Below are 27,568 nucleotides of genomic sequence, written 5' to 3'. Positions count from 1 at the left end.
ACTTGAGCCCATGATTCCATGTCCTGCACTCTGGGATGATCGAGAAGAGATCCTGGCCTTCCTGTCTGTGACAACCTCTCAAGTACTTGAAGAGCACTATCCTATCTCCCCTCAGTCTTCTCTTCTCAAGGCTAAACATGCCCAGTTCTTTCAGCCTCTCCTCATAGGGCTTTGTTTCCAGTCCCCTGATCATCTTTGTTGCCCTCCTCTGAACCCTCTCCAGTTTGTTTGCATCCTTCTTAAAGTGTGGTGCCCAGAACCAGAACTGGTTGTTGAGGTTCCCCAGTGCCCACCTCAATGCTTGGTCCACCACCTCTTTCCTGTATGCAAACTTTTTTTGTTCTGTTTTTTGAATGGGAAAAGTGCTAATTTGGGTGCACATTTTTAGAGTGTGCACCCACATTTGTACTTCCCCCTACTGACTATAGCATCAAAGCATGCCCTTTTAAAAGTGTGCACTTTTCCGGAATGCACACTTTCCTAACCAGCATCGCAAACTCAGAAATGTGTGACCTTTGGTCATCAAATGCACTTGGGCTCATGTTTGGGGGTGCAAAGGCGGTGCGTTCTGGTCATGAACGAACCAAAATGGAATTCTCATCCCTCGGTGGAACTGGGCACATGATTACAGCACCCGTTTCAACAAAAGGTTGGGGGAGGCTGGTGAATATATGGCTTGTGCGTCCATAATATGGCTAACCAGTCTTTTTAGAAGGGAAGGAATGGATTTGCACCAACCCTCTCTAGCAGCAACTGCAGCAGTAAAGTACTCTTTTGTGTGACCTGCACTGCCAATGCAAGGGGGAGAAAATGAGAGAAATTGCTTCTTCATGCTTTCCCTGGAGCTCTAAAATCACCCTTCCCTCTCACTCCTCCCCAGTGGCTAGACTATAACATTTGAAAGCAAAGACATTTAAAAAATGAAAATACCAAGTGAAAGAATGAATCAATACTATGCACTATGTTGACAGAGCCACTGTGGTTAGTGGAAGACAGGGGAAAGAATTTGGAGTCCACATGGCAGAACTGGGCCATGTCCGAGGAATTATGTTTCTGCAGTTTTATGTGGAGCAGCTATAGATCTGTCCTTTGAGTAAGGTCATGACCAGTTTCCTTAAAATGTTAACTTCATCTTGGATGGCCTTCCCTTGTGGTGTTCTGGTAATTATCTCATTGGAAAGGAAATCAATGGTTTTGAAATAAATGCCTCCTTCCTGAACACTTGGGTCTGGACCGCACAAAGTGGATGTGCTGGAGGATCGGCACAGCAACAGACCAGGTGTTAAGGACATAGAAATAGAAGAAAAGCCCTGCTGTATCAGACATGAAGCTGGCGAAAACTTGCCAAGCTCCATTCCCCAAATGGATTCCTATGACATACCCACATGAGGACAATAGAACCTACTCTGGTGTTCCTCTCTAGAGAGTGAGTTTTAGAAGGGTTCTGTCCCTGAAGAAGTGTGCAGTCCAAAGGCAGCATGCAAAGCAAAGGGAGACTGAACCAGATGATAGTCCAGGAAATGTGAATTAGGCCATTTTGCTTAAAAATGTGAACCAGAAGAAATTCTTGGAATGGGGGAGACATGTGTTATTGGATTCACATTTTAATGGAGACTTAACTAATGTTGCACATTTGAACCAATTTGCAACCAGAAACTCAGCTATTCTTTGAAATTTGCCCTTCTCCAAATTTGGCAGTGGAGTTCTCCAGTCAAAAAACAGATACACAAATGCCGATATAAGTGAAAATAACATACAAAATGCATTTTATTAGGAGGATTGCTTGAAAATACATACAAATCTTCATGCATACTATTCCCCCCCCCCCCCGCCAAAAAAAACCCCCTGAAAGGACTAACCAAACATAAGGTTAGGAAAATTCTCAAAGTTTGGGATGAAATGAACTGAAGATGGGAAAACGGGAAAACTGAGAGAAACAGAAATTGATAGATGCCATCCATTCCTCTGAAATTCTACCTCATCCATATGTAGCTCCCTTTTGATCTGTTGCCCAGTGGCAAACTCAGGTTTGTTAGCGTGGCATATCATGTGTTGAAGGAGTGTACGTGGAAGGGTTTTGCTCATGCTCATAGACTGAGTAATTACCATACATGGGGATATTCAGGTTGGTCCCTGGAGACCAAGTAGATTACAGATCGTGGGAGGTGTTGATCATCCCTTGGAATAGGTGGCTTGGCTCACTTGCAACTCTCATCTGGAGCTCGCTCAGGTCTCCCACCCCATGTTGTCTGGAGAAGAACATAGGAGAAGACCTGCTGGGAAACAGTCCAACTAGGCAAGCATCCTGCTTCCAAGAGACTCACAAACAGTTGGCCTCCCCTTGTTTGTATGCCTCCCAGCAGCTGGTGGTCACAGGTAGACTGCCTCCGGACCTAGAGGCTTCACTGAATTATCATGACTATTTGCAGGGCTAGCCCTGCCATTGGGCAGAGTGAGGCGGCTGCCTCAGTCAAGAGGTGGTGGCGAGTGATGGCCAGGTGTTGGAAGACAGAGTTGTGTGTTCCCCATGGTCTGCCCTGCACCCCCAAGCTAGCCTGCTGCCCTCAGGTTTGGAGGAAGATGCTGTCCAGTCATCAGCGTTGAAGCAAGATTCAACTTCCAATCTGACTGACTTCTGTCCTTGGACTGGAGACACCATCTTGCCCTTCACCTTGGGCAAAAAAAGAGAGAAGGTCTTGGGCTGGCCTTGGCTATTAGATCGATGTTTCCTGCATGAGCTGCTCCTTTGACCAACACCACAGTTGTGGCAGTGAATTCCATAGGTTAATAACGCATTTTAAATAGCAGCACTGGCTAATCTCTCTGTGCATATGTGTAAGTAGGAGGCTGTCATAGAATCAGAATAGTAGGGTTGGAAGGGGCCTACAAGGCCATTGGACAAGGCTGTCCTAAGTTCAAAACAGTCAGATGGTCTCCTTCTCCCTTCTGACTCTGTGATCGTGTTATACTTTTTCCCCCTGGGCCCTTGTGTGTGTGTGTGTGTGGGGGGGGCATCCTGGCTGGGATACAGGCCATGTTCCTGGGGTCTAGGGCAGGTTGCGCTGTGGTTTCTGATGCTTCTTCTGGATCTGCCCAGAAATAGATGGAGGCACATGACATGGCTACCAGACAACTGCACCAAGTTTCCTCTCCTAGAGTGAGCAAAATGCCTGGTTAAGGGAAGGAGAGCATGGGTGGGAGTGGGGGGAGGTGTTAAACACATGTCAGGGGAGAGACCTACATGGCATCACAACTTTTGTTTCTCTCTTCTCTTCCTAGAATTTTGTCCAGGTAATTAGCAACATATTGGCAGAGGACAATCGAGACAAGTGGGAAGAGGCTCAGCTGGTATGTGAAGGAATAGCCTTTGGAAGTTGTGTGTGTGTGTGTGTGTGTGTGTGTGTGAGAGAGAGAGAGAGAGAGAGAGAGAGAGAGACAGACAGACAGACAGACAGACAGACAGACTGGGTGAGCATTTGTCAGTGTCTGTCTCACAGTTCAGAAGACTTAGGTTTTTTGTATCCAGTCTGAGCATGGGATGCTGCAGAGAGATGGCACCCCCACCTACAAAAGGCACATGCAGGTGCTTCACTGTTCCCATCATACCTGAAATGTAGACTGTGGTAGCAGTGCTCCCTTGTGCACCAATTTGTGGCCCCAGTCAGCTGCTTCTTCAGCACCTTCTTTGAATAATAGCTCTTTTTTGATTCATCATTAACTATAGAGATCATCTAGTCCATCCCTCTGTTCAATGCAGGGTGCAACTACAGCATCCTTGACAGATGGCCATCCAGCCTCTGCTTAAATACTTCCAGTGAAGGAGAGCCCACCACTTCCCAAGGCAGAGCCTGTTCCACTGTTGAAGAGCTCTCACTGTTAGGAAGTTTCTCCTAGTGTTTAGCCAAAACCTGCTTCCCTGCATTTCCCACCCATTAGTTCTAGTCCTGTCCTCTGGAGCAACAGAGAACTTGTCTGCTCCATCTTCTGGCTGCATTTCAGGTATCTGAAGACTGTTATCATGTCTCACATTAATCTTAACTTCTCCAGGCTAAATGTACCCAGCTCTTTCAACTGTTCCTCCAATCCTCCCAGGACTTGGTTTCCAGATGCCTCAACCTCCTGGTCAGGCTTTTCTGGATGTGCCCCAGCTTATCAATGTCCTTGTTAAAATGCTGCATCCAGAATGGACACAGTACTCCAAACGTGGCCTGAGTAATACAGGATAGAGCAGAATTATTAACTTCCATGACCTGAGCACTATGCTTCTGTTAATGCAGCCTCAGATTGCATCAGCTTTTTTTTAATCACCCACATTACCTTGCTGGCTCATATTCAGCTTATGATCCACTAAGACACCTAGGTCCATTTCATGTGTACCGCTGCCAAACCAGCCCCTCCCCACACACACACACTCATGCCCTTGATTTTTTGCACCTGAATACAAGACAGTTTTATCTCTGTTGAGGGGCTTTGAAAAATTATGCACCTCCACAAGTCCCCACAAGATTTTCCCCACCAGCCCCCATCTCCAAAACACATCCCCCTTCCCCTTCCCTTGCAAAAGCAAAGAGGCACAGTGGTGCATGCAGCAACTGCAGCAGTCTTTGGGAGCACTACATCTCCCATGAGCCGCCACAGCTCTGTAGCCCAGCAGGCTGCTAATCGGAGCATCAGTGAAGGAGGGTGGAGGGAAAAACCTTCTGTCTCTCCGTTGCCTCTGCTTGCACTGCAGCACCTCTGTATTTGTTGTTTATTTAAAGCATTTTTCACTCTGCTCTTCATCTGAAAAAGATTCCCATGGCAGCTTAAAAAGATCAATAAGACAGTACTCGCCCTTAGGTGTACCAGTTAAAGGACACAATGCAAAGAGAAAAGGGGATTGGGAGAGGAAGAGGAGAAAAGCAAACTCAGAAACCAGTTTTTAGGTACAACGTTATTACAAGTCCTGGCTGCTTTCTCTCCTCCATAGCTCTCTGCCCTGGTCCTGAGTTTTCCTGGACTTGATTCTGCCTCCAAATACACACACACACACACACACACACACACAGGCCAACTTGGCCTTTGTCTTGGGTTAGCAGCAATTATCATAATCGTCATCTGAGGTGATAAAAAATACATACCTTTGCAGATGGGGCCAAATGCCAAGGAACTCTTTAGGCTGGTGGAAGACTTCATTGATGTCATAGGATTTCGAATGAAAGACTTCCAGGATTCCTATCAAGTTACTGAAAATCTGGGTGAGTAGGTTGGACTATCCCCCTTCCTGACCACCTCTAGCTACCAATCTCAAGTCAAAACGCTGGCAGGTGCTTCTTCCACTTGGGGTTAGTTGGTGATGGACCCCCCCTCCCCAAAAGGTAGGCTGATGAAGTGCCTGTTACTGGGGCAGTGGCAGGTGGGCGGGAAGGTCGGTGGGGAATGGATGTCGTTCACCCAGTTCTTTTTTCCCCCTTCTTTTTTCTGGATGCTGAACTCACTCCAGTTGATGATTTGTTTGTTAGGTCTGCATGTCAATGTGCAGTTCTCTTACTCTTTACTATGTATTTATTCACTAAATATAAACAAGCTCAAAACAATTGGGGAGAGTGGGGAGGGGGGGGAGGCAGTGGTCACGTCTTGCATGAACAATGTTCTCTCCCCATCATCTCCAGTTGAAAGGATCAGGCAGCAGATTCTTGTAAAGGCTTCTTCTTGAGTCCCAGGGCAGCAACTGCCAATCAGCTCACATGATACTGTAGTATATCGACCAATGGTCTGACGCAGTATAACTCCGCTTCCTACATTCATATAATGCAATATTAATTGCAGTTCACTTAATCAAACCATGTATATGGACAACTGATACAACAACAAAAACATGTATGTATGTATGTATTTAATTCATTCATTTTAAATGCAAACAAAACCAAAAAAACCAAAATGAAATAACAACCAAAACATGAAATGTAACCATAAAAATATTTTTTAAAAAATATTTTCAGACTATAATTCCCTCCTAATACTATAACACACACACACACACACACAGGATCTGCCAACTCCATGGGTAAAATCCAACACAAATCCTACTAAGAGTAGACATATTGAAATGAATGGGATGTAGGTTAGTCCTATTCATTTCAATGGGTCTACTCTAAGTAGGACTTATGTTGGATTGCATCACATGCCACTGCCAGGTGGATGGGATTCCTGCCCTTCCTTCCTTCCTTCCTTCCTTCCTTCCTTCCTTTTTGAAAATACTTTTTATTTTATTTTTGTCTTTATAAATGAAATGAACAGTACCAGCAACTTAATAGGTAGCTACAGTTTCCCAACAATACAATATTCTTAAGAGGACACAGCAATAACCAAAAAGGAGGGGAAAAAATATTTAAAAGGATTAAATTTAAACTCCAATACACACAGGCTTCAAATCCCATTCTACTTAAAAATTATACCTGTAACATTGGCAATATTACAATTCAATACAGCATGATTAATCATATCATGTCATCAGTCTCTCATAGCAAGGAAGCAGGCAGGCCTACAATTCATTTCCAGTAACCATATATTGCTCTTCAATTAACGTATAATAGTAAAGCTTAACAATTTAACCAGCCAAAAACCTTACTAGCCAGTCTCATAATAATTATAGTAATAATAATAAAAAGGAAGGAGATTAAAAAGGATAAATAATAATAATAACAACAAATCACTAATAAATTTTATGTTATATGATAATAAAGCTTAAAAACAACCTTGCAACAATCAGTAATATATTTTATACTAGATATATAAATGAGTGTGCACATTTCTATACACCATCAAACAGTATATTTAGGTACAGTATGTCATATCCTTTAAAAAAAAAAAAGGATGTATTTTTTTAAAAAGAGAGAAAAATGAGAGAAAGCAGATGGGTATATATATATATGCAATTAACTCTGGCCTAGCCTGAGTCATTCAGACTAAACATAGCCAGTTAACAAAACATGTTTATGGATTCCAGTTCATGGGGTTGGAACAGAAATCTCATGCAATTTTGCATTCAGCCATGCCTCCGCTATTTTGTGATTTAGGAACTTCTTCATTTGACCTTCAGAAACAATGCAAATTGTAGCAGGATATTTTAAGTGATATTGTATGTTCATTTGTTTTGCCAGATTTTTCGCCGGATTCCTGCACTTTCCCTGCACATTCTAGAAGGCATTAACAGTTAACTCCATTTCATATCTCAGACCCAGCTCCTTCTGATAAAACAATATCACAACATGGGTTCTAATGGGATCATCACTATCACTCCCACTGTCCATTGTAAAGTGTGCATGGGAAGTTCATTGCATATAGGGGAGTTGGCTTGATTTCCTTCTTCTCTCTCTCTCTGTCTCTCTGTCTCTGTTCAAGTTCTCAGCATCCAGAAGCTTCCTGCCAATGCAGCCAAAGACATTAGCTTCCCCATGAAAGGCTGGCGAGGCATGGTGGATTGGGCCCGCAGTGCAGAGGACAAGGTCATGGTGTCCAAAAGCATTCTCTCCACTGGGGTTTCAGGTAAGGAGAGTGGGGTAAGGTTATTCCTGTGGGGGCACAGTGTAGCTCCAAGTACGCACTGAAGGATAATTAGAGTCTTTGGTATGTGTTTTTACCAACCTCTTACCTCTGCACCACCTTTCAGAGATTTTTTAAATGATGACAGTTGCTGGTCACAAATCCAAATGGCCAGTATGGACTAGTGGTTAGAGTATTGGACTAAGGCTGAGGGGATTCATGTACTAGCCCCCACTCAGCCATGAAGCTTTCTGGGTGACTTTGGTCCAGTCACTGACTCTCAGCCTAAACTACCTCACAGGGCTGTTGTGAAGATAAAATGGACACGAGGAGGATCATGTATGCTGCCTTAGATTCCTTGGAAGAATATATATATATATATATATATATATATATATATATATATATATATATATAACAAATAAAATAACAAAGGAATAGATAAATTTCTGTTTGGGTTGCCATATATATGGGAAAACTGCTTGCAAAAAATATGTATATCAGGCAAAAGTGAGTTCAGAAATGCACGTGTTTTGCAAAGGTCTGTACAAAAAAAGTGTCCTTTAGGCAAAAGTGCATACAAAATTCCATATATCAGGAGAAAATGCATACAAATTTCCATACAGAAATGTTAAAATAACCACATTTCAGACTGGTGCAAAAACTGAATGGAACAAATGGAAGGCTGGCAGAATGAGAAACCGAGAGAAACCAAAATTCACAGATTCACCCTCAAGCAGCTATTTTAAAGCCATATTAGGTATCCCCTTTGATTAATGGCTGGCTCTCTCTGCTCCCTTTCACCCAGTCTTTTAACACCATTATGTGACACTTCCTCCCCTTCTATTCTTAATGTGATATCAGTTGCTTGCCTTGTTGCTTCTTCACAGAGACAGATGACTCCACTGTCTTCGTGGTGGGGACAGTACTGTACCGAAACCTGGGTGGGATCCTCTCCCTTCAGAGGTAAGGCTGATGCATGTGTCTGTGAAGGGGGTTGGAGATGGGTCGCCTGTCAGGGCGTCTAGGGTGCCCCTTGAGAGTGGATAGGCAGAATGAACTAGCTTGACACATTGGGAATCCCACCTATATTTTTGGAACATACGGTATGGTTGATAGCCAGGCAGAAGTGCTCCCTTTCTATGCCTCTAATTTTGGGGAGAGGGAGGAGTTGTCAGCACACATATTTGCCAGCAGATCTGGATCTGAGAACCTGGATCACCACCAAAGAGTTGCAAAGAAGCAGGGTAAGGGAGTGATTTGCAGGAATATGTAAAAGTGGGGTTGCTTAATCCTTTCCCTACTAATTTTAATCTGGAACTCCCTTCTCCCAGGCACTATTCCTCCAGCTGAGGCTCTTGATGGGTCCTTGCCACATTGCACAGAGAATCAGCTGGGGGAGGGAGAGTCGGGGGGAAGGAAGTAGAAGGCAGTGGAAAGGCTCCCCCCCAGACACACAGCTGCTTCATCTCCACTGCAAATCGCACCCCACTCCTCATTGTTCCTTTGTGTGGTGTTCGGCTGCAACTTGTGGTTTTACATCTGCTGAATGCATAGTTCGGTCCTTAAATGCCTACATGTCCTATTGGATAGATTTGAAAACACAATAACATGTTCAAGGGCAGCCAGCTATAGTGTTCCCATGGGTCTGGGCCTTTGCACAACAGTAGTGATGTAATGGCGCATGCCCTTTGCAGCTGTTCCCCTTTATATGGTTGTTCCTGCTCTTGAATGTGAAACATGATGTGCAGGCAAGCCAACTGCACATGTGTCAGGCGGCACAGATTCAGATCAGTATGGCTCTCTGTGCTTTTGAATGGGGAATATGATGTGCAGGTGTGAAAAATAATATGCATGTTGTTGTTCAATCGCTCAGTCGTGTCTGACTCTTCGTGACCCCATGGACCATAGCACGGCAGGCCTTCCTGTCCTGCGCTCTCTCCCGGAGCGTGCTCAAATCCATATTCATTGCATCGGTGATGCTATCTAGCCATCTCATCCTCTGCCAATACTCATGTAGCATGGGGCAAAGATTTGGAACTGCTTTGTGAAAATCGTGCGCCTGCTTTTATGGATAAGTGTCCCAAATGTGCAATGCCAGCATGCAGAAAAGTAGGAATATTTACAAGAAGAGTTTGCTTTTGCACACCCCAAGGGGAGAAGCTTCTCCCTAGTTCCCTCTCCACAGGGCTGCTCTTTCACTGTGGCTTTTCTCCCCAGAGGGGCTTCTCGCTTTGTGGGGCTTTGGGAGTGCTGCTGCACAGACGCTTGGGCAGTTCTGCTGTGCATTCCGGCTTCCTTCGGACTGCCTTGGGGCTTGTGAAGCTCAGCAATCTGTGTTGATAACATAAGAGATTTCTTTTTCCTACATCTCACTTTCCCTGCTTCTCCCCCTCCTTCCGAGGCTGAGGTTGGTACTGAGGCAGCAAATTAAGCCTCCCTCTGGCACCTTTGAAATCCGTTCTGCACTGATTAGCATGAGAGTGTTTTCCATAAATGTTGGGCCTTCTGTCCTGGCCAGTTATCATTTTAAGCACCTACGGATTTAGAACTGGCAGGAGCATGAAGGCCAAGCTGAGACTTGCAGACAGATTAGTGAGCAAGCAGGCTATGCTCTCTGATATTGCCTACTGTGGGATTAGGTTGGGAAAGCAGTTCCAATGAGCCCAGATGAACATGTGGATTAAATGCAGCAAATGGCAGCTGCTGCTGCCATCTTTGATAAAAAGTGACTGCACGTCACGAGGACAATGGCAGAGGCATGGGTGATTGGTAAGCTGGGTCAGTCCCTGGTTTGAATCTCATCACATCCCTGAATGAACTAGGTGTCCTTAGGGAAGCCATCATTCCCTCACCCCCCCCCCACTCACCTGTCAAACAGGGATGATGGTGGTGGTGGTGGTGGGGACACACAGCACGTACAACATAGTTGCCAACTTCCACCACATCTTCTCAGTCGTCAGATTAATATTTAGTCCGCCTTGATATTTAATATTTAGGCCGCCTTGAGTCCCAGTATTGGGAAAAAGGCGGGATATAAATAAATATAATAAATAATAAATAATATTTGCAATCATGAGGGCCATTAGGTTAAATGTGGTTTTTTTTAGGAGTCAAGTAGGACCTCTGTGGAACCTTTATCCCAGTGGCCACGGTGTTCAGTTTCCACATAGGCTCCAAGAGGTCTCCCTGTAGTCTAGGGAAGGGAAGCCCCTTCACAATGGTCATTCACATGTTGACTTGTTTTCAAATAGGGATTGTTGTTGTTGTTCAGTCGTTCAGTCGTGTCCGACTCTTCGTGACCCCATGGACCATAGCACGCCAGGCCTTCCTGTCCTGCGCTCTCTCCCGGAGCGTGCTCAAGTTCATATTCATTGCATCCGTGATGCTATCTAGCCATCTCATCCTCTGCTGTCCCCTTCTCCTTTTGCCTTCAGTCTTTCCCAGCAGCAGGGTCTTTTCCAGGGAGTTTTCTCTTCGCATTAGGTGGCCAAAATATTGGAGCTTCAGCTTCATTATCTGTCCTTCCAATGAGCAGTCAGGGTTGATTTCCTTTAGGATGGACTGATTTGACCTCCTTGCAGTCCAGGGGACTCGTAAGAGTCTTCTCCAGCACCACAGTTCGAAAGCATCAATTCTTCGGCGCTCAGCCTTCCTTATAGTCCAGCTCTCACAGCCATACATTACTACTGGGAAAACCATAGCTTTGATTAGACGGACCTTTGTCGGCAAGGTGATGTCTCTGCTTCTTACTATGCTGTCTAGGTTTGCCATAGCTTTCCTCCCAAGGAGCAAGCGTCTTTTAATTTCATGGCTACAGTCACCGTCTGCGGTGATCTTGGAGCCCAAGAAAGTAAAATCTGTCACAGCTTCCATTTCTTCCCCTTCTATATGCCAGGAAGTGATAGGGCCAGATGCCATGATCTTAGTTTTTTTAATGTTGAGTTTCAAACCAGCTTTTGCACTCTCCACTTTCACCCTCAACAAGAGGCTCTTGAGATCCTCTTTGCTTTCTGCCATTAGGGTGGTATCGTCTGCATATCGGAGGTTGTTGATACTTCTCCCAGCAATCTTAATTCCGACCTGTGATTCATCCAACCCGGCATTTCTCATGATGTACTCTGCATATAAGTTAAATAAGCAGGGTGACAATATGCAGCCTTGTCGTACTCCTTTCCCAATTTTGAACCACTCGGTTGTTCCATGTCTGGTTCTTACTGTTGCTTCTTGACCCTCGTACAGGTTTCTCAGGAGACAGGTAAGGTGGTCTGGTACTCCCATCACTTTAAGAATTTGCCACAGTTTGTTGTGATCCACACAATCAAAGGCTTTAGCGTAGTCAATGAAGCAGAAATAGACGTTTTTCTGGAATTCCCTTGCTTTCTCCATGATGCAGCGAATGTTGGCGATTTGATCTCTAGTTCCTCTGCCTCTTCTAAACCCAGCTTGTACTTCCGGTAGTTCTCGGTTCACATACTGCTGAAGCCTAGCTTGAAGGATTTTGAGCATCACCTTGCTGGCATGTGAAAGGAGCGCAATTGTGCGGTAGTTTGAACACTCTTTGGCATTGCCCTTCTTTGGAATTGGAATGTAAACTGACCTTTTCCAGTCTTGTGGCCACTGTTGAGTGTTCCAGATTTGTTGGCATATTGAGTGCAGCACTTTAACAGCATCATCTTTTAGGATTTTAAATAGCTCGGCTGGAATACTGTCATCTCCGCTAGCTTTGTTGTTACTAATGCTTCCTAAGGCCCACTTGACTTCACTCTCTAGGATGTCCGGCTCAAGTTCAGTGACCGCACTATCATGGCTATCAGGGACATTCAGATCTTTCCTGTAGAGTTCTTCTGTGTATTCTTGCCACCTCTTCTTAATCTCATCTGCTTCTGTTAGGTCCCTGCCTTCTTTGTCCTTTATCATGCCCGTCTTTGCACAAAACGTTCCCTTGAGATCTCCAATTTTCTTGAAGAGATCTCTAGTCTTTCCCATTCTGTTGTTTTTCTCGATTTCTTTGCATTGTTCATTTAAGAAGGCCTTCTTGTCTCTCCTTGCTATTCTCTGGAACTCTGCATTCAGTTGGGTATATCTTCCCCTTTCTCCCTTGCTTTTCGCTTCCCTTCTTTCGTGAGCTACTTGTAAAGCCTCATCAGACAGCCACTTGGCTTTCTTGCATTTCTTTTTCTTTGGGACGGATTTCGTTGCTGCCTCCTGAACAATGTTACGGACCTCCGTCCATAGTTCCTCAGGCACTCTGTCTATCAGGTCTAATCCCTGAAATCTATTCCTCACCTCCACTGTATATTCATCAGGGATATGATTTAGGTCATACCTGAACGGTTTAGTGGTTTTCCCGACGTTCTTCAATTTAAGCCGAAATTTTGCAAGAAGCAGCTCATGATCTGAGCCACAGTCAGCTCCAGGTCTTGTTTTGACTGACTGTATGGAGCTTCTCCATCTTTGGCTGCAAAGGACATAATCAATCTGATTTTGATATTGACCATCTGGTGACGTCCATGTGTAGAGTCGCCTCTTGTGCTGTTGGAAAAGAGTGTTTGCTATGATCAGCATGTTCTCTTGGCAAAACTCTATTAGCTTTTGTCCTGCTTCATTTTGTACACCAAGGCCATGCCTGCCTGTTATCCCGGTGATTTCTTGACTTCCAACTTTAGCATTCCAATCCCCTATGATGAAGAGGACATCTTTTTTTGGTGTTAGTTCTAGAAGGTGTTGTAGGTCTTCATAGAACCGATCAACCTCAGCTTCTTCGGCCTCAGTGGTTGGGGCATAGACTTAAATTACTGTGATGTTGAATGGTTTGCCTTGGATTCGTACTGAGATCATTCTATCATTTTTAAGATTGTACCCCAGTACTGCTTTTCCCACCCTTTTGTTGACTATGAGTGCTACTCCATTTCTTCTAAGGGATTCTTGGCCACAATAGTAGATATGATGGTCACCTGAATTAAATTCGCCCATGCCTGTCCATTTTAGTTCGCTGATTCCCAAGATGTCGATGTTCAATCTTGCCATCTCATGTTTGACCACCTCCAGCTTACCTTGATTCATTGATCAATAGGGATAGGGCTGCGCAAACTCACCCGAGTCCACTTCGCCACCCATTCATTGGATCCCTGCCCACTGCCAGACCTGGCTCATGCTGGGATGCGAGCCGGCTGGTGGTCTGCAGGAGTCCGGCAATCGCTGTCACTGCTGCGAGCAACTGCGTCCCTCTCCGCTGAGCACTGGCAGAGAGGGCCGTAGTTGCTCTCGATGGCGGCAACAGGGCAACGGGAGAGGGAAGTGCCACTCCCCCCTCCCCTTGCCCAGAGCAACTGCACTCTTCTCTGCTGAGCACCGGCAGAGAGGGGCACAGTTGTTCTCAGCCATTGCCGCTTGAGAAAGTAGCGGGGTCTGCCATGCTTGCCCGACTCAGCATGCGCCCAGTCAGGCAAGAGCAGGAGCTTGCAGACTGGCATCTGGGGGGCTGAACTGGCAGGAACCCACTGAGCTCAAGCCCCCTGATGGACACTCGTGGCAACCCTAAGCAGGTGTTGTTAGTGCAATCTTCAGCTGGTTTGTTGCGAGTCACAAACTATATATTCCAGGCACCCCCTTCTCCCAAATGAGCCCACCCATTCATTAACACCAACTTTACAGCTATGATGTCCTGCTCAAGTGCCTCTGCTTGCCTTGCAGAGATGATATGGATAGCAACTGGGGTCAGGGCTTTTTCTGTGGGGGCACCCCCTTTGTGGAACACCCTGGCTAGAAATATCCTCCAGTAACCTATCTGTTTTTATTTAGTCACCTAGTGAAGATTGTTTTTTTCTCTCAGGCTTTTGGTCTTGTTACTGGTGGTGGTGGTGGTGGGGTGTGTGTGCGTGTGTGTGTTTGATGACAACCAGCCCTCAGCCCTTTCAATGTACAGGGGAGGATTCTGATGAGGATGAGGCTTAGGCTACTTCTTCAAGGGAAGGACAGTCAGTGCCCCATTCAGGGCCCACACAGCCAGAAGTCAGAGCCTTTCCATCATCCTCTGGCTCAGAGGATGAGTCCTCAGCAGAACCTGCATCTCCCCAGCCTTGTAGAAATGTAAGGACCCTTTCAGAATCCAGTCAGCTCCTGCAGGAGGGGCAGAGCTGAACACACTACAGGTCTTGCCAGCCTAGATAAGCCTTCAGTAGGCTTTAGCTCCTTGCTGAGACAACATCCTCCCGTTGTCCTAGTAGGAGAGTTTCAGCCAGCAGGACCCACTTGGAGCTATCTAAGGTCCTACATTCTTCTCTCCTTGATCTGCCTTCCTACCTTGATCTGATTTTCTGCCTTGCCACCAGCTTCCCCTGCAAGCCTTAAGGCACCACAGAATGTGTATGTGCACCACGCGTGTGCGTGCGTGTGTGTGTTCACATGTGTGTGTTGCGCATTCTGTGTTTTCTGTGTTGTTTTTAATGGATTGGTTTTAAAGTCTGTTATATTGATCACAAACTGATTTGAGCATATCTTGTGCAAAGACCGGACAAAAAAATACTTTTAAACAAATACATAACTCAGAGGAAATTTCTCTTGGTCACCCTTCCCTGGTCTTTAACAGTATTTCCTTCTCTCCAGGAATAACACAGTGCTGAATTCTAGAGTCATCTCAGTGACTGTGAAACCAGCTCCCCAGTCGCTCCTCGCCCCAATGGAAATTGAGTTCTCCCACTTGTACAATGTAAGTGGCCACTGCCTTGTAGCTGATCAGGATGGAATTACCCCCGGGAGGGAAACCAAAAGCAGGGCTTCATCATCTCTCAAACAAAAAAATTACTGATACAAAGGAGAGTTGATGCACGACTCTGACCTGATTTACAGGGCATCTGAGCCTAGAAAGGAAACAATGGATTACATTTGGAGAGATTGAGATCTGAAGGGAGGAACAAACTTTGTTTTGCTTTGTTTGAACTTAAAATAGTAAGATAAAGCACAGGGATGGGTTTGAAGGAATTTGAGTTTAGGGGCTTTCCATATTGAGCTGAAGGGCCCTACATGCATAACAGGTAGGGATGTGAGAACCCACCTCTGTCCAGGTTCTCCAGGTGCCTGCCCAGCCCCTGCCCCCACTCGCTGGTCCCCGGACCGTGCTGGAGCCCCTCCTGCACTCAGCAAGCAGCCCGCACTCACCTTCGAGCTCCGTTTTTTGAAAAATAAAGAGGCGATCGCAAAAATAAGCACATTTGCATATGCGTGGAATGTGCATTATGTGAATGTGCATATTTGTGTATGCACAAAATGCACATTTTGCAAGTACGCAAATATGTGCATTTACAAAAATGCGCATTTTCATGTGTATGCAAATATGCACATTTTTGCGACTGCCATTTTCTTTTTCCAAAAAATGGCAATCGTGGAGCTCGATGAGGCTGCCAGGGTGAGTTTGGGCCACTCACCGAGTGCAGGCCGGGGGTGAGCAGGGGCAGGGGCTCAAGAAGTGGAGCACAGTGGGTGCAGGCAGGGGTGTTCTGCTGGATTCTCAGATGAAATCAGGCGACCATGCCTTCCCTAATAACAGGGGTCTAACATTAGGGATGGGTGAATGAGGAGTCTTCAAGATCACTAGGATTCTCCAAATGTTCCCTCACTGCTCATCTCAGGCCTGATTGTGATTCCTGCTCACTCTGCATGAATGGGAAATTTGTGCAAACTGAGCAGTGATCAAACATGATTTTTTGGGCAATTTCCCCTAGATTTGTGTAAATTTCCTAAGTTGTGAAGCTTTTCTCCATAGATTGAAGTGGGGCTTTCCATTTGCAAGGGAAATTTGTGCAAATAAGGAAATTGGCGCAAAATTAAACTAGGGAAAGTTGCGCAAATAGAACCCGGGCACGCATCTGGGAAATAGGGAACATTTTTGGCAGACACTTACTCATGCAGGTGGTCAGGGTTTCAAACAGGGCATGCGAGCAAATAATGAAATTTCATACATCCCTATACAGTGTAGGCCAGTGCTAGACTCCCACCTAGCAGGCCAAAGGCCTCCAAGGCAGGAGGGAAAGGCAAAATACCTATTAGCACAGGCCTCCCCAATTTTCCTAGAACTTTCTGGAAAGCAGTCAGATCTATACCCATTTTGGAAGTGGTTCCTATGCTCCATCATATCATTGGCTTCTGCCCATAAATCTATTTATTTTTATTTATTTATTTATTAAATTTATTAATCGCCCATCTGACTGGTCACCCAGCCACTCTGGGCGATGTACAACACACCATAAAACAATTTAAAACAATAAAATTTTACCATAATTTTTTTTTTTTTAAATACCCTAACCCACCCCAAATGCCTGCCTGAACAACCACGTTTTTAATGCACGACGGAAGCTCATTAAAGAGGGGGCATGACGGAGTTCCCTAGGGAGGGAGTTCCACAGAGTGGGGGCCACCACAGAGAAGGCCCTCTCCCTCGTCCCCACCAGTCTAGCTGTCCTGGCTGATGGGACAGAGAGAAGGCCATCCGAGGCTGATCTTGTTAAGCGGCCTGTCTGGTGTTGCTGGAGGCGCTCCTTAAGATAGGCTGGGCCGGAACCATATAGGGTTTTAAAGGTCAAAACCAACACCTTGAATTTGGCCCGGAAAACAACTGGTAACCAGTGCAACTCCTTCAGCACTGGAGTGATGTGATCTCGCCGGCGGCTGCCTTTAATCAGGCGAGCCGCCGCGTTCTGTACCAGCTGCAGTTTCCGAACCGTCTTCAAGGGTAACCCCACGTAGAGCGCATTACAGTAGTCTAAACGAGAGGAGACCAGGGCATGTACTACCAATGGGAGCAGATGGTCAGGAAGGAAGGGGCGCAGCCGCCGTATCAGATGGAGTTGATACAGCGCTGTCCGGCTCACAGCTGACACCTGAGCCTCCATGGACAGCTGGGAGTCCAAAATGACCCCCAGGCTGCGGACCTGGTCTTTCAAGGGTAGCTGTACCCCATTCCACACCAGGTCAACATCCCCCAGCCTCCTCTTGTCTCCCACCAAAAGTACCTCGGTCTTGTCAGTGCTACCCTCTGGTACCTGCCGGAGAGGAAGGACCGGAACCACCGCAATACAGTGTCTCCAATGCCCAACCCCTCCATGCGGTCCAGGAGGATACCGTGGTCAACGGTATCAAAAGCCGCTGAGAGGTCGAGGAGAACAAGGAAGGAGCATTCACCCCTATCCAGAGCCCTCCTCATATCTACACACTATGTTCCCCATCAGCAGCTGATGTTATGGTAGTGGCCTCCAGACACAGAATAGGAAAGTTCAGAGCTATTTCCAATACCTGAAAAATGGTGTCCCTGTTATTCAAAACACACTGTCAGTTGTATGGGATATTATAGCTATTTTTGTTTCCTTGGGTCTGTGAGTTGAATACTATTTTATTTTTAAGGTGCTTCTCACATTCCTGGAGCCTTAGGGAGGTGATGAGCTGGAAATTCAGTAAACAAATATATCAGGGTATTTCTTTATTTATTTTAACTGTGAGAGTTTATAAAAGAGCAGGTTTACCAGGAATAAGAACTATGCAATCTTGTTAAGGAGATGATTTCCAAAGAAAATTGGTTGAGCGTTGTTTTAAAGGGACACATTTGGCCAGATATGTCAGGGTAGGTAAAGCAGGCAGCCGCAGCTTTAGTCCAAAATTATGGGGATGATGAAGCAGTGTCACCAATGGGAAAGGATACATAATTTCAAGGGGGATAATTGAAGTTGCTGCCTTTTTTTTTCCTAATGTGGAATTCAACTGAATTTGTCAGCAAAACATGTGTGGGATTTGAAGGCAAGCAAATGTTTGTGTAAGACTGGCTTTGATCTCCTCTCAGAATACATTATGTCCATTATATCCTATCCCTAAGGCAGACATGCGCACCCTGTGCCCCTCTAGATCTTGTGTGACTACAATTCCCATCATCTATAACTATGCCTACTGAAGATGATGGAAGTTGGCATTCAAAAACATCTGGAAGGCTGGAGGTTGCTCACCCCTGTTATAAGCAGATATCTTCGTTAATTATCTTTTCCTGTCTTCTTTTCTTATCCTGGCAGGGGACTACGAACCAGACATGTATCCACTGGGATGAAGCTGATGTGTAAGTTTAGTGGGGGGTTTGCTTTTTTCACACACACACAAAAATAATTTGCTCATAGAAGTTTATAGAAGGGGTATATTTGGAGCAAATGAAAGCTGGTCAGATATACTATTTCTTGTCCCTTGTAGTCATGTACAGTCATTGTCAATCTCTCTCTCTCTCTCTCTCACACACACACACACACACACACACACTTTTCTCTCTCTCTCTCTCTCTTCTGTATCTATCTTGGGGTAGGGATGTTTGGAAACAAAACATATTCCTCTCCAAATTTATCCCCAGATTTTGGGGAACTAAATTACTTTGCTTCCTTGTTCAAAAGATTTATATATATATACCACCATTCAGCAAAGCTTCCAGGGTGGATAAAGTAGAAAATACAATAAATAACACCATGTTAAAACAACAACCTTATGATACATTTAAAAGTCTGGAAGAAAACAAATGACTTTGGAGACAAAAGGTTAATAATGTTGGTGCCAACTGCGACTCCTTGGAATTGCACGAATGGGGTGCTACCACTGAGAAGGCCCTTTGTCTGCCTGTTAGCTGCCTTACATTGGATGGTGGTGGAGGAGCCTTGGAAGATGGTCTGAGAACATAGTCAGTTGCTTATGGAAGCAGGTGTTCCTTCAGATGCCTGAATCCTAAGCCATATGTGGCTTTAAAAGTAAGCACCAGTACTTTAAAATAAGCACCAGTACTTTAAATTATGCTTGGAAAAAGACTGGAAAGCAGCGAAGTTCTTTGAATATGTTCTTACCACCAATTTTGTTTTATTATATTAGCAATTCACTGTTCTTTTGATGTCCATTTCCAGATGTGTGTGCGTGCATGCGTGCAGTTTGTTGCAGCTTTCAATTGGTATAACCTTCTCCCCTTCCTGGTTACCAACACACACAGTTGCACACAGAGAACTTTGGCTATTGGGCGATATAGAAATTTAATAAATAAATACATTCATAAATATACATAGTAACTAAAACACTGCAAAAAAGCATTATGATGTAACACCAGAGACTCTTTTGCATTTGTGATTTCATCAGTGAACATGTGAACCCATGCACTCATGAAATCCAAGCACAAAAAGGAGACCTGATCTCAGCAAGATTATTTTTTGAGCAGTGTTCTAATCAATGCGCAAAGGCACTTCTGCATATCGGTACAACAGTACATTATGGATAGCGTATGCTACGTGTTGAATATGTGTGTGTTTGTGTGTGTGTGTGAATGTATGTGCAATTGTAACTTAGGTACCTTAAATGGTAAAAGTCCTCATACTGGGGAACTGGGGTTAACTTTGGCTCTCCTGGTGCTTATAGATACAGTAGTCCTATTCAGAAGTTATTATTATGACCAATATGTGAACAGGGAATGAGGATGTGCTAACTAGCCCCACCCAAGGCACCTCTTGGGCCATCTAACCCTCCCAGCTGTTGACTTTGCATAACAGTATGCACCGTGCGTGCATGTGCACAGCACGTGTGCCTGCAAGGAATCAGTCTTCATGTGTGCAGCTGTACATGTAAAGACTTCCATGTGTGACTGGTGGTCTAGGTGGAATGAAAACCTTTGCACGTATAGCTGTACGTGTGAAGGCTCTGCCCCTGCATATGTTTACACTGTGGGAATAGACATCAGGGAGCAGGGTTTGTCAGCATGTCTCCACTCTCAGAGACAGACACACATTGGTCTATGTATGAGTAATAACAGTTGAACTAACCAAGTGCTAAATATGCATTTTCAGTCTTGTAACGTATGAAGGGCTCCTCTCTTTGGCAATCTACAGAAAGGTTAACTTGTTCTGTGTGTGTGTGCGCGCGCGCGCGTGTGCTGGCCTCTGGTCCAAATGATCCTGTGTTACAATCTCCATTCAGTGTGTGTTGGGGGGTGAGGGCAACATCTAGAAGCTCACTCCATTGCCAATGAGATCATGTGGGGAATTTTCAATGAAGCCAACTCCAATCGGAACAAAAGCAATGTCGGGTGATCAAGGGTCGGTAATCAGCCTTAAAATTGAGTGCCTCTCATTCAAGGTGATATAGCCAGAAAGAGATTCTGTTCTCCATAGGGATGTACGAAAATGTTGTTTCTGTTCGCAAATCATGCAAACATCTCCCGTTCGTAATCCTGAATGCAAACATGTGCGCGGGGTGGGGGAGAAATGTTTGCAAATTCCTGATTTTATGATCACCTTAGAAAAAAGTGTGTTTGTGTTTGTGTGTGTTTGTGTGTGTGTGTGTGTGTTTTAATGCATTATCATGCTTTAGGCAATGGGGGGAAAGTCTACACTTTTGAATAGGGATGATGTTGGAGGAATTCATCTTGGAGGGTGAAGTTTGCCAACTTTTAGCAGCTCAGCCCCCCCGGACTTCGACTCACCTACCTGTGAGCTGCCTGACTCAACGCACATGGAGTTGGGCCAGTTCATGGATTTCTTTTTCTTTCTTAAAATGACATTTACAGACATTGAAGTTGCAATTTGTGTAACCTGTGCAAATTTCAGCCATAATTGTGCAGGCAATTATAATATAATAATAAATAAGGCACAATTTGCACAAATTAAGCATATTACTGCCACGATTTGTGCAAATTATGCAAATTACAGCCTACATTTGTGCGAATCATGCAAACTGTGGCCACAATTTGTGTAAGTTTCACTTTAAGAGACAGGAAATCTGAGAAAAGTTCCCAGATCCTGGGGAAAAGCCCAGGTTTGGCTCAGAAATGCCAGCTGAGCCAGGGGCTCCAGATAAATCTGGCAAGTTTTAAAAGGGCCAGATTTCCCCTGAATCTTTTGAAAAATACACACATAGGTGTGCACTTTCCCCATTAGACATGCACACTTTCCCCTTTGGAATGTGCACTTTTCCTCTTTGAAATGCACAGTTTCCCTCCCATTCCATGTACAGAAGCCAACTAGACTGGTTTCAAATCTTACTTCAACAGTAGCGATGAGGACACTGTCGCATGAGGGCAGCAGGTTAGTTCAGAGCAGGGTGGGCAGAAGGCAGATCTTCAGATTTTTGGACCAACTCCCAGAAGCCCCTGCCAACATGGCCATGCTCAGGAATGCTGGGAGTTCAAGTCCAAACCATCTGGAGATCTATTTGCTCCCCCCCCCCTGGTTTGAGAGCACAAGAAAGGCCATGTGACAAGCACAGCTTCATCCTCCCAGTACCTTACCACTCCTCCCTTTCCCCCAACTATCTGCTGCCTGACGCAGTTGCCTCACTCTGCCTTGGGGTGGGTGAAAGAGTGATGTCCAGTATCACTAGGATTCTCCAGATGACATTCCACCACTAGGGATGTACGAAAGTGACTTACCTTTCCGCGGATTATGTTGATGGTGGGGGGGAGGCTATTTGCATTCCCCTTATTTTCACCGTCTTAGTCTACATAAAAGTTTACGTAGACTAAGATGTGCCAAAATAAGGAACGCAAATGGCCGCCGCCATTTGCGTACGCACGTTTGTTTGTTTTTTAAGTCAGCCATGATAGGCTACGTAAATCTTTATGTAGCCAATCACTTTTTTTGTTTTGTTTTGTTTTTTAACCTGGAAATGGCAGCGGTGGCAGCCAGTCGGAAGACTGGCCACCGCAGCTGCTGCCACCGAACCGTCACCAGAGCTGCCGCCGGAGCTGCCGCTGCCAGGAAGATCTGCCCAAGGTAAGTCTCGTCCCGGGGGGGGGGGCGGGCCGTTCCACCACCAATTTCAGCGGGCCGAATGCACTGGCATTCATCCTCCCCGAGATCCGTGGCAGAACGTTCGTACATCCCTACACACCACTCATCTCATGCCCCGTTCCTGTTTTCATTTGCGATTGCTGCTGCTCTGTGTGAACAGGAAAATTACACAAACAAATCAAGTGGCGATTGAATGTGAACTTTATGAAACTTTCCCTGACATTGGATAACTGTCCTCCATGGACTAAAGTGGGGCTTTCAGTCTTCAAGAGAAATTTGTGCCCATTAGAAAATTTGAACAAAATTTAGGGATGTCAGAGAATTCCGCCACAGATCTCGGTGAGGCCAAATGCCAGTGCATTCAGTCCCCTGAACTCCGAGGTGGAACGGCCTGCCCCCCCCCGCAGATCCCCCCCCGGGACGAAACTCACCTGGGGTGGATCTTCCGGACGGCGGGGGCTCCGGTGGCGGCTCCGGCGGTGGCGGTGGCAGCAGCCGGTCTTCCAACCGGCTGCTGGCACCACCATTTCCAGGCTTGTGTAAAAAAAAAAAAGACGTGATAGGCTACGTAAATCTTTACATAGCCTATCATAGTTGGGTGAGTTAAAAAAACAACAACAACCCGCGTACGCAAATGGCGGCGGCTACAGCCACCGCCATTTGCTTTCCTTCTTTTTACCATCTTACTCTACGTAAATATTTACGTGGACTATGATGGCGAAAATAAAGGGGAATGCAAATAGCGTAGCGGGCGTTTTACATAGGCTAAAATGGGGAATCAAAAAGGGACACAAATAGCGCCCGCTACGCTATTTGCGTTCCCCTTTATTTTATTTTCGCCGTCATAGTCCACGTAAAAATTTATGTAGATTAAGACGGCCAGAAAGAAGGAACGCAAATGGCGGCGGCTGTAGCTGCCGCCATTTGTGTATGTGGGGTTTTTTTTGTTTTTGCTTTTTTTACCCAGAGCCCTCTGCAGCCGGAAATCCGACTGCGGACGGCTCTGGCCTGGCCGTGCCGGGCCTGGCCGGCTGCTCCGCGGAGCTGCCGCGGAGCATAGCCGGCCGTTTGAGGATTCCAGGGGGGGAGGTACAGAGTGCTTCCCCCTGGCCAGGATTCCGGGGGGAGGGACGGAACACCTCCCCCCGCACCATCAACATAATCCGCGAAAGGTAAGTCACTTTCGTACATCCCTAAATTTGAATGGAGAAAGTTGTGCACATTGAACACAAGTACATATCCAACGATTTGCGAACATTTTTGGTGGACATGTGCTCGCATTGACAATCACATTTGGGGCTTTGAGCAGAGCATGCTCATTGCTCACATGTAGGGATGTCAGAAGAACCTGTGGGTGGTAGAACTCAGCAGGTTTACGACCGCTCAGCCACCTGGACTCTGTCTCGCTCATCCACAAGCTGGACTGACTCATTGTGTGACGAGTCAAATCAGCTCATGGTTACTGGGGGGGGGGGGGTATTTTCACAAATCACAATTTGCACAAAATTGTGGCTGTAAATATTTATGGAAATCACAATTTACGAAAATCTCAGCAGTAAATAGTGCAATTTGCACAGAATTGTGGGCAGAAATTGTCTAATTAGACCATTTACACCCACAATTTTGCACTAATTGCACTATTTAGGGCCGCATTTTTGCACAAATAACAATTTCTGTAACTATTTGCAGCTGCGATTTTGCACAAATCACGACTCACAAATTTTTTAAAAAGCAAAAACAAAATTCTCATGCACCTCTACCTCTGCCTGAGGGTAGGGGTGGCCATGGCCATGATGGAACTTTTTCCGGCACTGTGGAGGGGGAAGACACCTAAACACCGCCCCCTCTCCTGTCCCACATTTAGTGTAGCATCTAGCTTGGCCCATCATAATAATACCCGCCCAAAAAAGTTATTTACATATATACATCACAAAGGGCTGAATCTTAAAAGTATAGTTTCTCCATGATATCTTGTCTTATCTGCAGATCTACTCACCCCTCAACAAAAAGGAGTCTCCACAAAACTGAGTGTTCTCTCTCTCCCCCCCTCTCTCTCTCTTACAGAACAAAAATAATAATAATAATAACCCCACATCCATCATGCACTGATTTGCATTTAGATAGATATTTAAGCTGTATTGTTAATAATGGCTCATTGATTTAATAAATCCAGCCTGGGTGACTGCATATTGCTAGGGAGGGCGAGACCTCTCCTCTCCCTTCCTCATGGTCCCCCTTTTATGTTTGACTCAGACAAGCTGGGGGGAGCCAATTCCTGTTTGTGTTTGGAACAGTGCATGCGATTAATGAGCTTTGTGGGAGCTGGCAGAACTGAAAGCTGCATCCACGCCACGGTTTGGGTTCCACTGGTGTGTTTCCAGAGGCGTCCATAGGAAGTAATTATTAACTGCTTAGCAGCACAGTTTGAGCTGATACCTCGGCACATTTCTTCCTTCCCCCATTCTCTCTTAAAGCTTAAGGCATAAAACTTTGGGTAGGTTTTACTTCAGATTATTCTGAAGCTGTGTAGGTGGAACAGCAGATAGCATGTGGTCTTTGATGTGAGGAAGTCAGGGCTTGTTTAACCTGTCAAGATCCTGAGGGGCTATTATCACAGGGGGTTGTCTCATGGTGTTGGTTTTAACCTATAAAGCCGTATATGTCTTGGGGCCACAATACCTGATGGAGCACCTCTCCATGTGAAGCTCTCCTCTGATTGGCTCCCCAGAGGGAGGTTTGGAAATGGCAACAATGGAGAGGACCTTTTTGGTGGTGGCCCCCCAGTTGTAGAATTCTCTCCCCAGTTTAGCCTGCCTGATACCAACATACTCATAGTTTCTGCGCCAGGTTAAGTCTGTCCTCTATTCCTTGGCCTTTGAAGGGATACAATAGGGTGTTCAATGCATCAGTTGAATTGGTTATGGTTGTGTCATTGAATTTTACTTCTTTTATGGGGTGGTTGTACTTTAATGGATAATTGTTGTAGCTGTTTTAAATTTTCTATTGTAAGTTGCCTTGAATCCTTAAAAAAAGAAAAGAAAAAAGACAGGCACCTAAGAAATGTAAATTGATGGTGGTGGTGGTGGTTGTTCTGAGATAACAACTTGTTATCTACACAGACAGGGAAGTCCTGTTTCATAGCCTTCCAGTTCCATCTCAATTTCTCAGGGCTTTTCACAGCTCACCATTTTGCTATTTTTGAGGAACTGTGGACGTAGGGGTGAACGAAAGTCACTTACCTTTTCTCGCAGCTTTTTCGCGGTGGGGGGGAGCGCTTCGCTGCTCCCCCCGTGAAGTTCAGGCCGGGGGGGGGAGGCTTCCCGCCTCGCCCGGCCGAAATTCAGGCCGGGGGGGGAGGCTTCCCGCCTCGCCCGGCCGAAATTCAGGCCGGGGAGGAGGCTTCCCGCCTCGCCCGGCCGAAATTCAGGCCGGGGAGGAGGCTTCCCGCCTCGCCCGGCCGCGAACACGAAAGTAAAAAAAAAAAAAAAAACACGTCCCCTGATAGGCTACGTGACGATTCACGTAGCCTATCACGGCTAGATCTGGAAAGTCAGCCGTGATAGGCTACGTGAATCGTCACGTAGCCTATCACGGGTGACTTTAAAAAAAAAAAAAAAGCGCGTACGCGAATGGCGGCCCCCATAGGGAGCCGCCATTCGCGTTCCTTATTTAGTTGCTGTAGTCTACGTCAATGTTTACGTAGACTACGGCGAAAATAAGGGCAACGCAAATAGCGTTGCCCTTATTTTCGCCGTAGTCTATGTAAACATTGACGTAGACTACAGCGACCAAATAAGGAACCGGAATGGCGGCTCCCTATGGGGGCCGCCATTCGCGTACGCGCTTTTTTTTTTTTTTTTAAAGTCACCTGTGATAGGCTACGTGACGATTCACGTAGCCTATCACGGCTGACTTTGCAAATCTTGCCGTGATAGGCTACGTGAATCGTCACGTAGCCTATCAGGGGACGTTTTTTTTTTTTCTTTCATTGCAATGGCGGGGGCGGCAGCCGGTCGAAAGACCGGCTGCCGCTCCCGCCCCGCTCGAACACCGGACGAACCGCCAGCCGGACCCGCTGCCGGGAGGGACATTCAGGGAAGGTAAGTCCCGTCCCGGGGAGGGCGGGGGATTTCTCCCCGAAACTTGTTCGGGGGGCCGAACACGTTGGCGCTCGGCCCCCCGAAGTTTCGGGGAGAAATTCTCCGCCATCCCTAGGACCGTTCCATTTGTTACCTCACCTCAGCCAGTTGGGTACTGTTGCCCTGGGCTGGTGAATAGGTAATGTTGTCCATCCCTTAAGAAACTAATACAAGACGTAAATCTTTATGTAGCCTATCACTTTTTTTGTTTTTTGTTTTTTTAACTGGAAATGGCAGCCGCCGCCACCTGGTAGATCCGCCCCAGGTAAGTCCCATCCGGGGGGGGGGGCGGGGGGGCAGACCATTTTGCCACCGATTTCGGGGGGCTGAATGCACTGGCATTCAGCCTCCCCGAGATTCGTGGCGAAATTCTCTGACATCCCTACATATGCCTCTGTGTAATGTAGGGATGGGCAAACTCACCCCATCCCGCACCACGATCTGGTTGCAGGACCCCGTCGGCCACCTGACTCTGCTCACCATGCAGACGTAAAGAGCTCATTCACGCAACATTACAGGCATAAATAGATTATTTACATGCGTAATGGTGTGTAAATGGCTCCTTTACAGCTGCCATTTGTCTAAATGGTTATTTACAAGAAAGGCCAAGCGGCCATTTTTACACAAAATCACAGCTCAGCGAGGGGGCAGGTAGCCGTGCGCTTGCCTGACTTGGGGCGTGCCGAGTTGGGCAAGCACGGGGATCCATGGACTGGTTTCCGGGGGGCTGAGCTGACAAGAAATTGCCAAGCCTTGAGCCCCCAACTGGACACCCATGCCCTCCCTAGTTTAATGAGACCAGCTATGGCACATTATGGAGTTCCTGGGTGAAAGAGTGTAGGCATGCCAAGGAAACAGAGAAGTGGTGTGTGTGTGTGTGTGTGTGTGTGTGTGAACTCTGAATTAAACATAGATCAGCACACTCCAATTTTTCTCCTTTCCAAACATTAGAGAGGAAACATTTCTTCCCAGTCCCTTCCCTTCTCTGAATGCCTGACAATACCCAGGGTTAGCTGGCTGGCCTATGGCATTCAACATGCCAACATGGCCTACATCTTGATGGAGCAAGTCCCTCAGTGCCAGAACTCTCTCTTTGGATGGGGGAGGAGGAAGAGGCCT

General features: G+C 46.0%; 1 protein-coding gene across 1 annotated transcript in view; it reads left to right on the top strand.

The window, feature by feature from the left end:
• The window catches only part of ADGRB1 (adhesion G protein-coupled receptor B1), a 365,002-nt gene that overhangs the window by 148,906 nt on the left and 188,528 nt on the right, over window positions 1-27,568 (top strand). The window contains exons 12-17 of the mRNA XM_084847946.1: window positions 3,280-3,348; window positions 5,129-5,237; window positions 7,384-7,527; window positions 8,415-8,490; window positions 15,133-15,235; window positions 18,579-18,622. Of these exons, the coding sequence (XP_084704072.1) occupies window positions 3,280-3,348; window positions 5,129-5,237; window positions 7,384-7,527; window positions 8,415-8,490; window positions 15,133-15,235; window positions 18,579-18,622 (545 nt within the window). The remainder of the gene's footprint in view (window positions 1-3,279; window positions 3,349-5,128; window positions 5,238-7,383; window positions 7,528-8,414; window positions 8,491-15,132; window positions 15,236-18,578; window positions 18,623-27,568) is intronic.

The sequence above is a fragment of the Heloderma suspectum genome, chromosome 4 (assembly GCF_057233095.1).
Source record: "Heloderma suspectum isolate Gila_16-S chromosome 4, 16-S_ref, whole genome shotgun sequence".
Taxonomy (NCBI): Eukaryota; Metazoa; Chordata; class Lepidosauria; order Squamata; family Helodermatidae; genus Heloderma; species Heloderma suspectum.
This window is presented reverse-complemented; position numbering and strand designations above follow the sequence as displayed.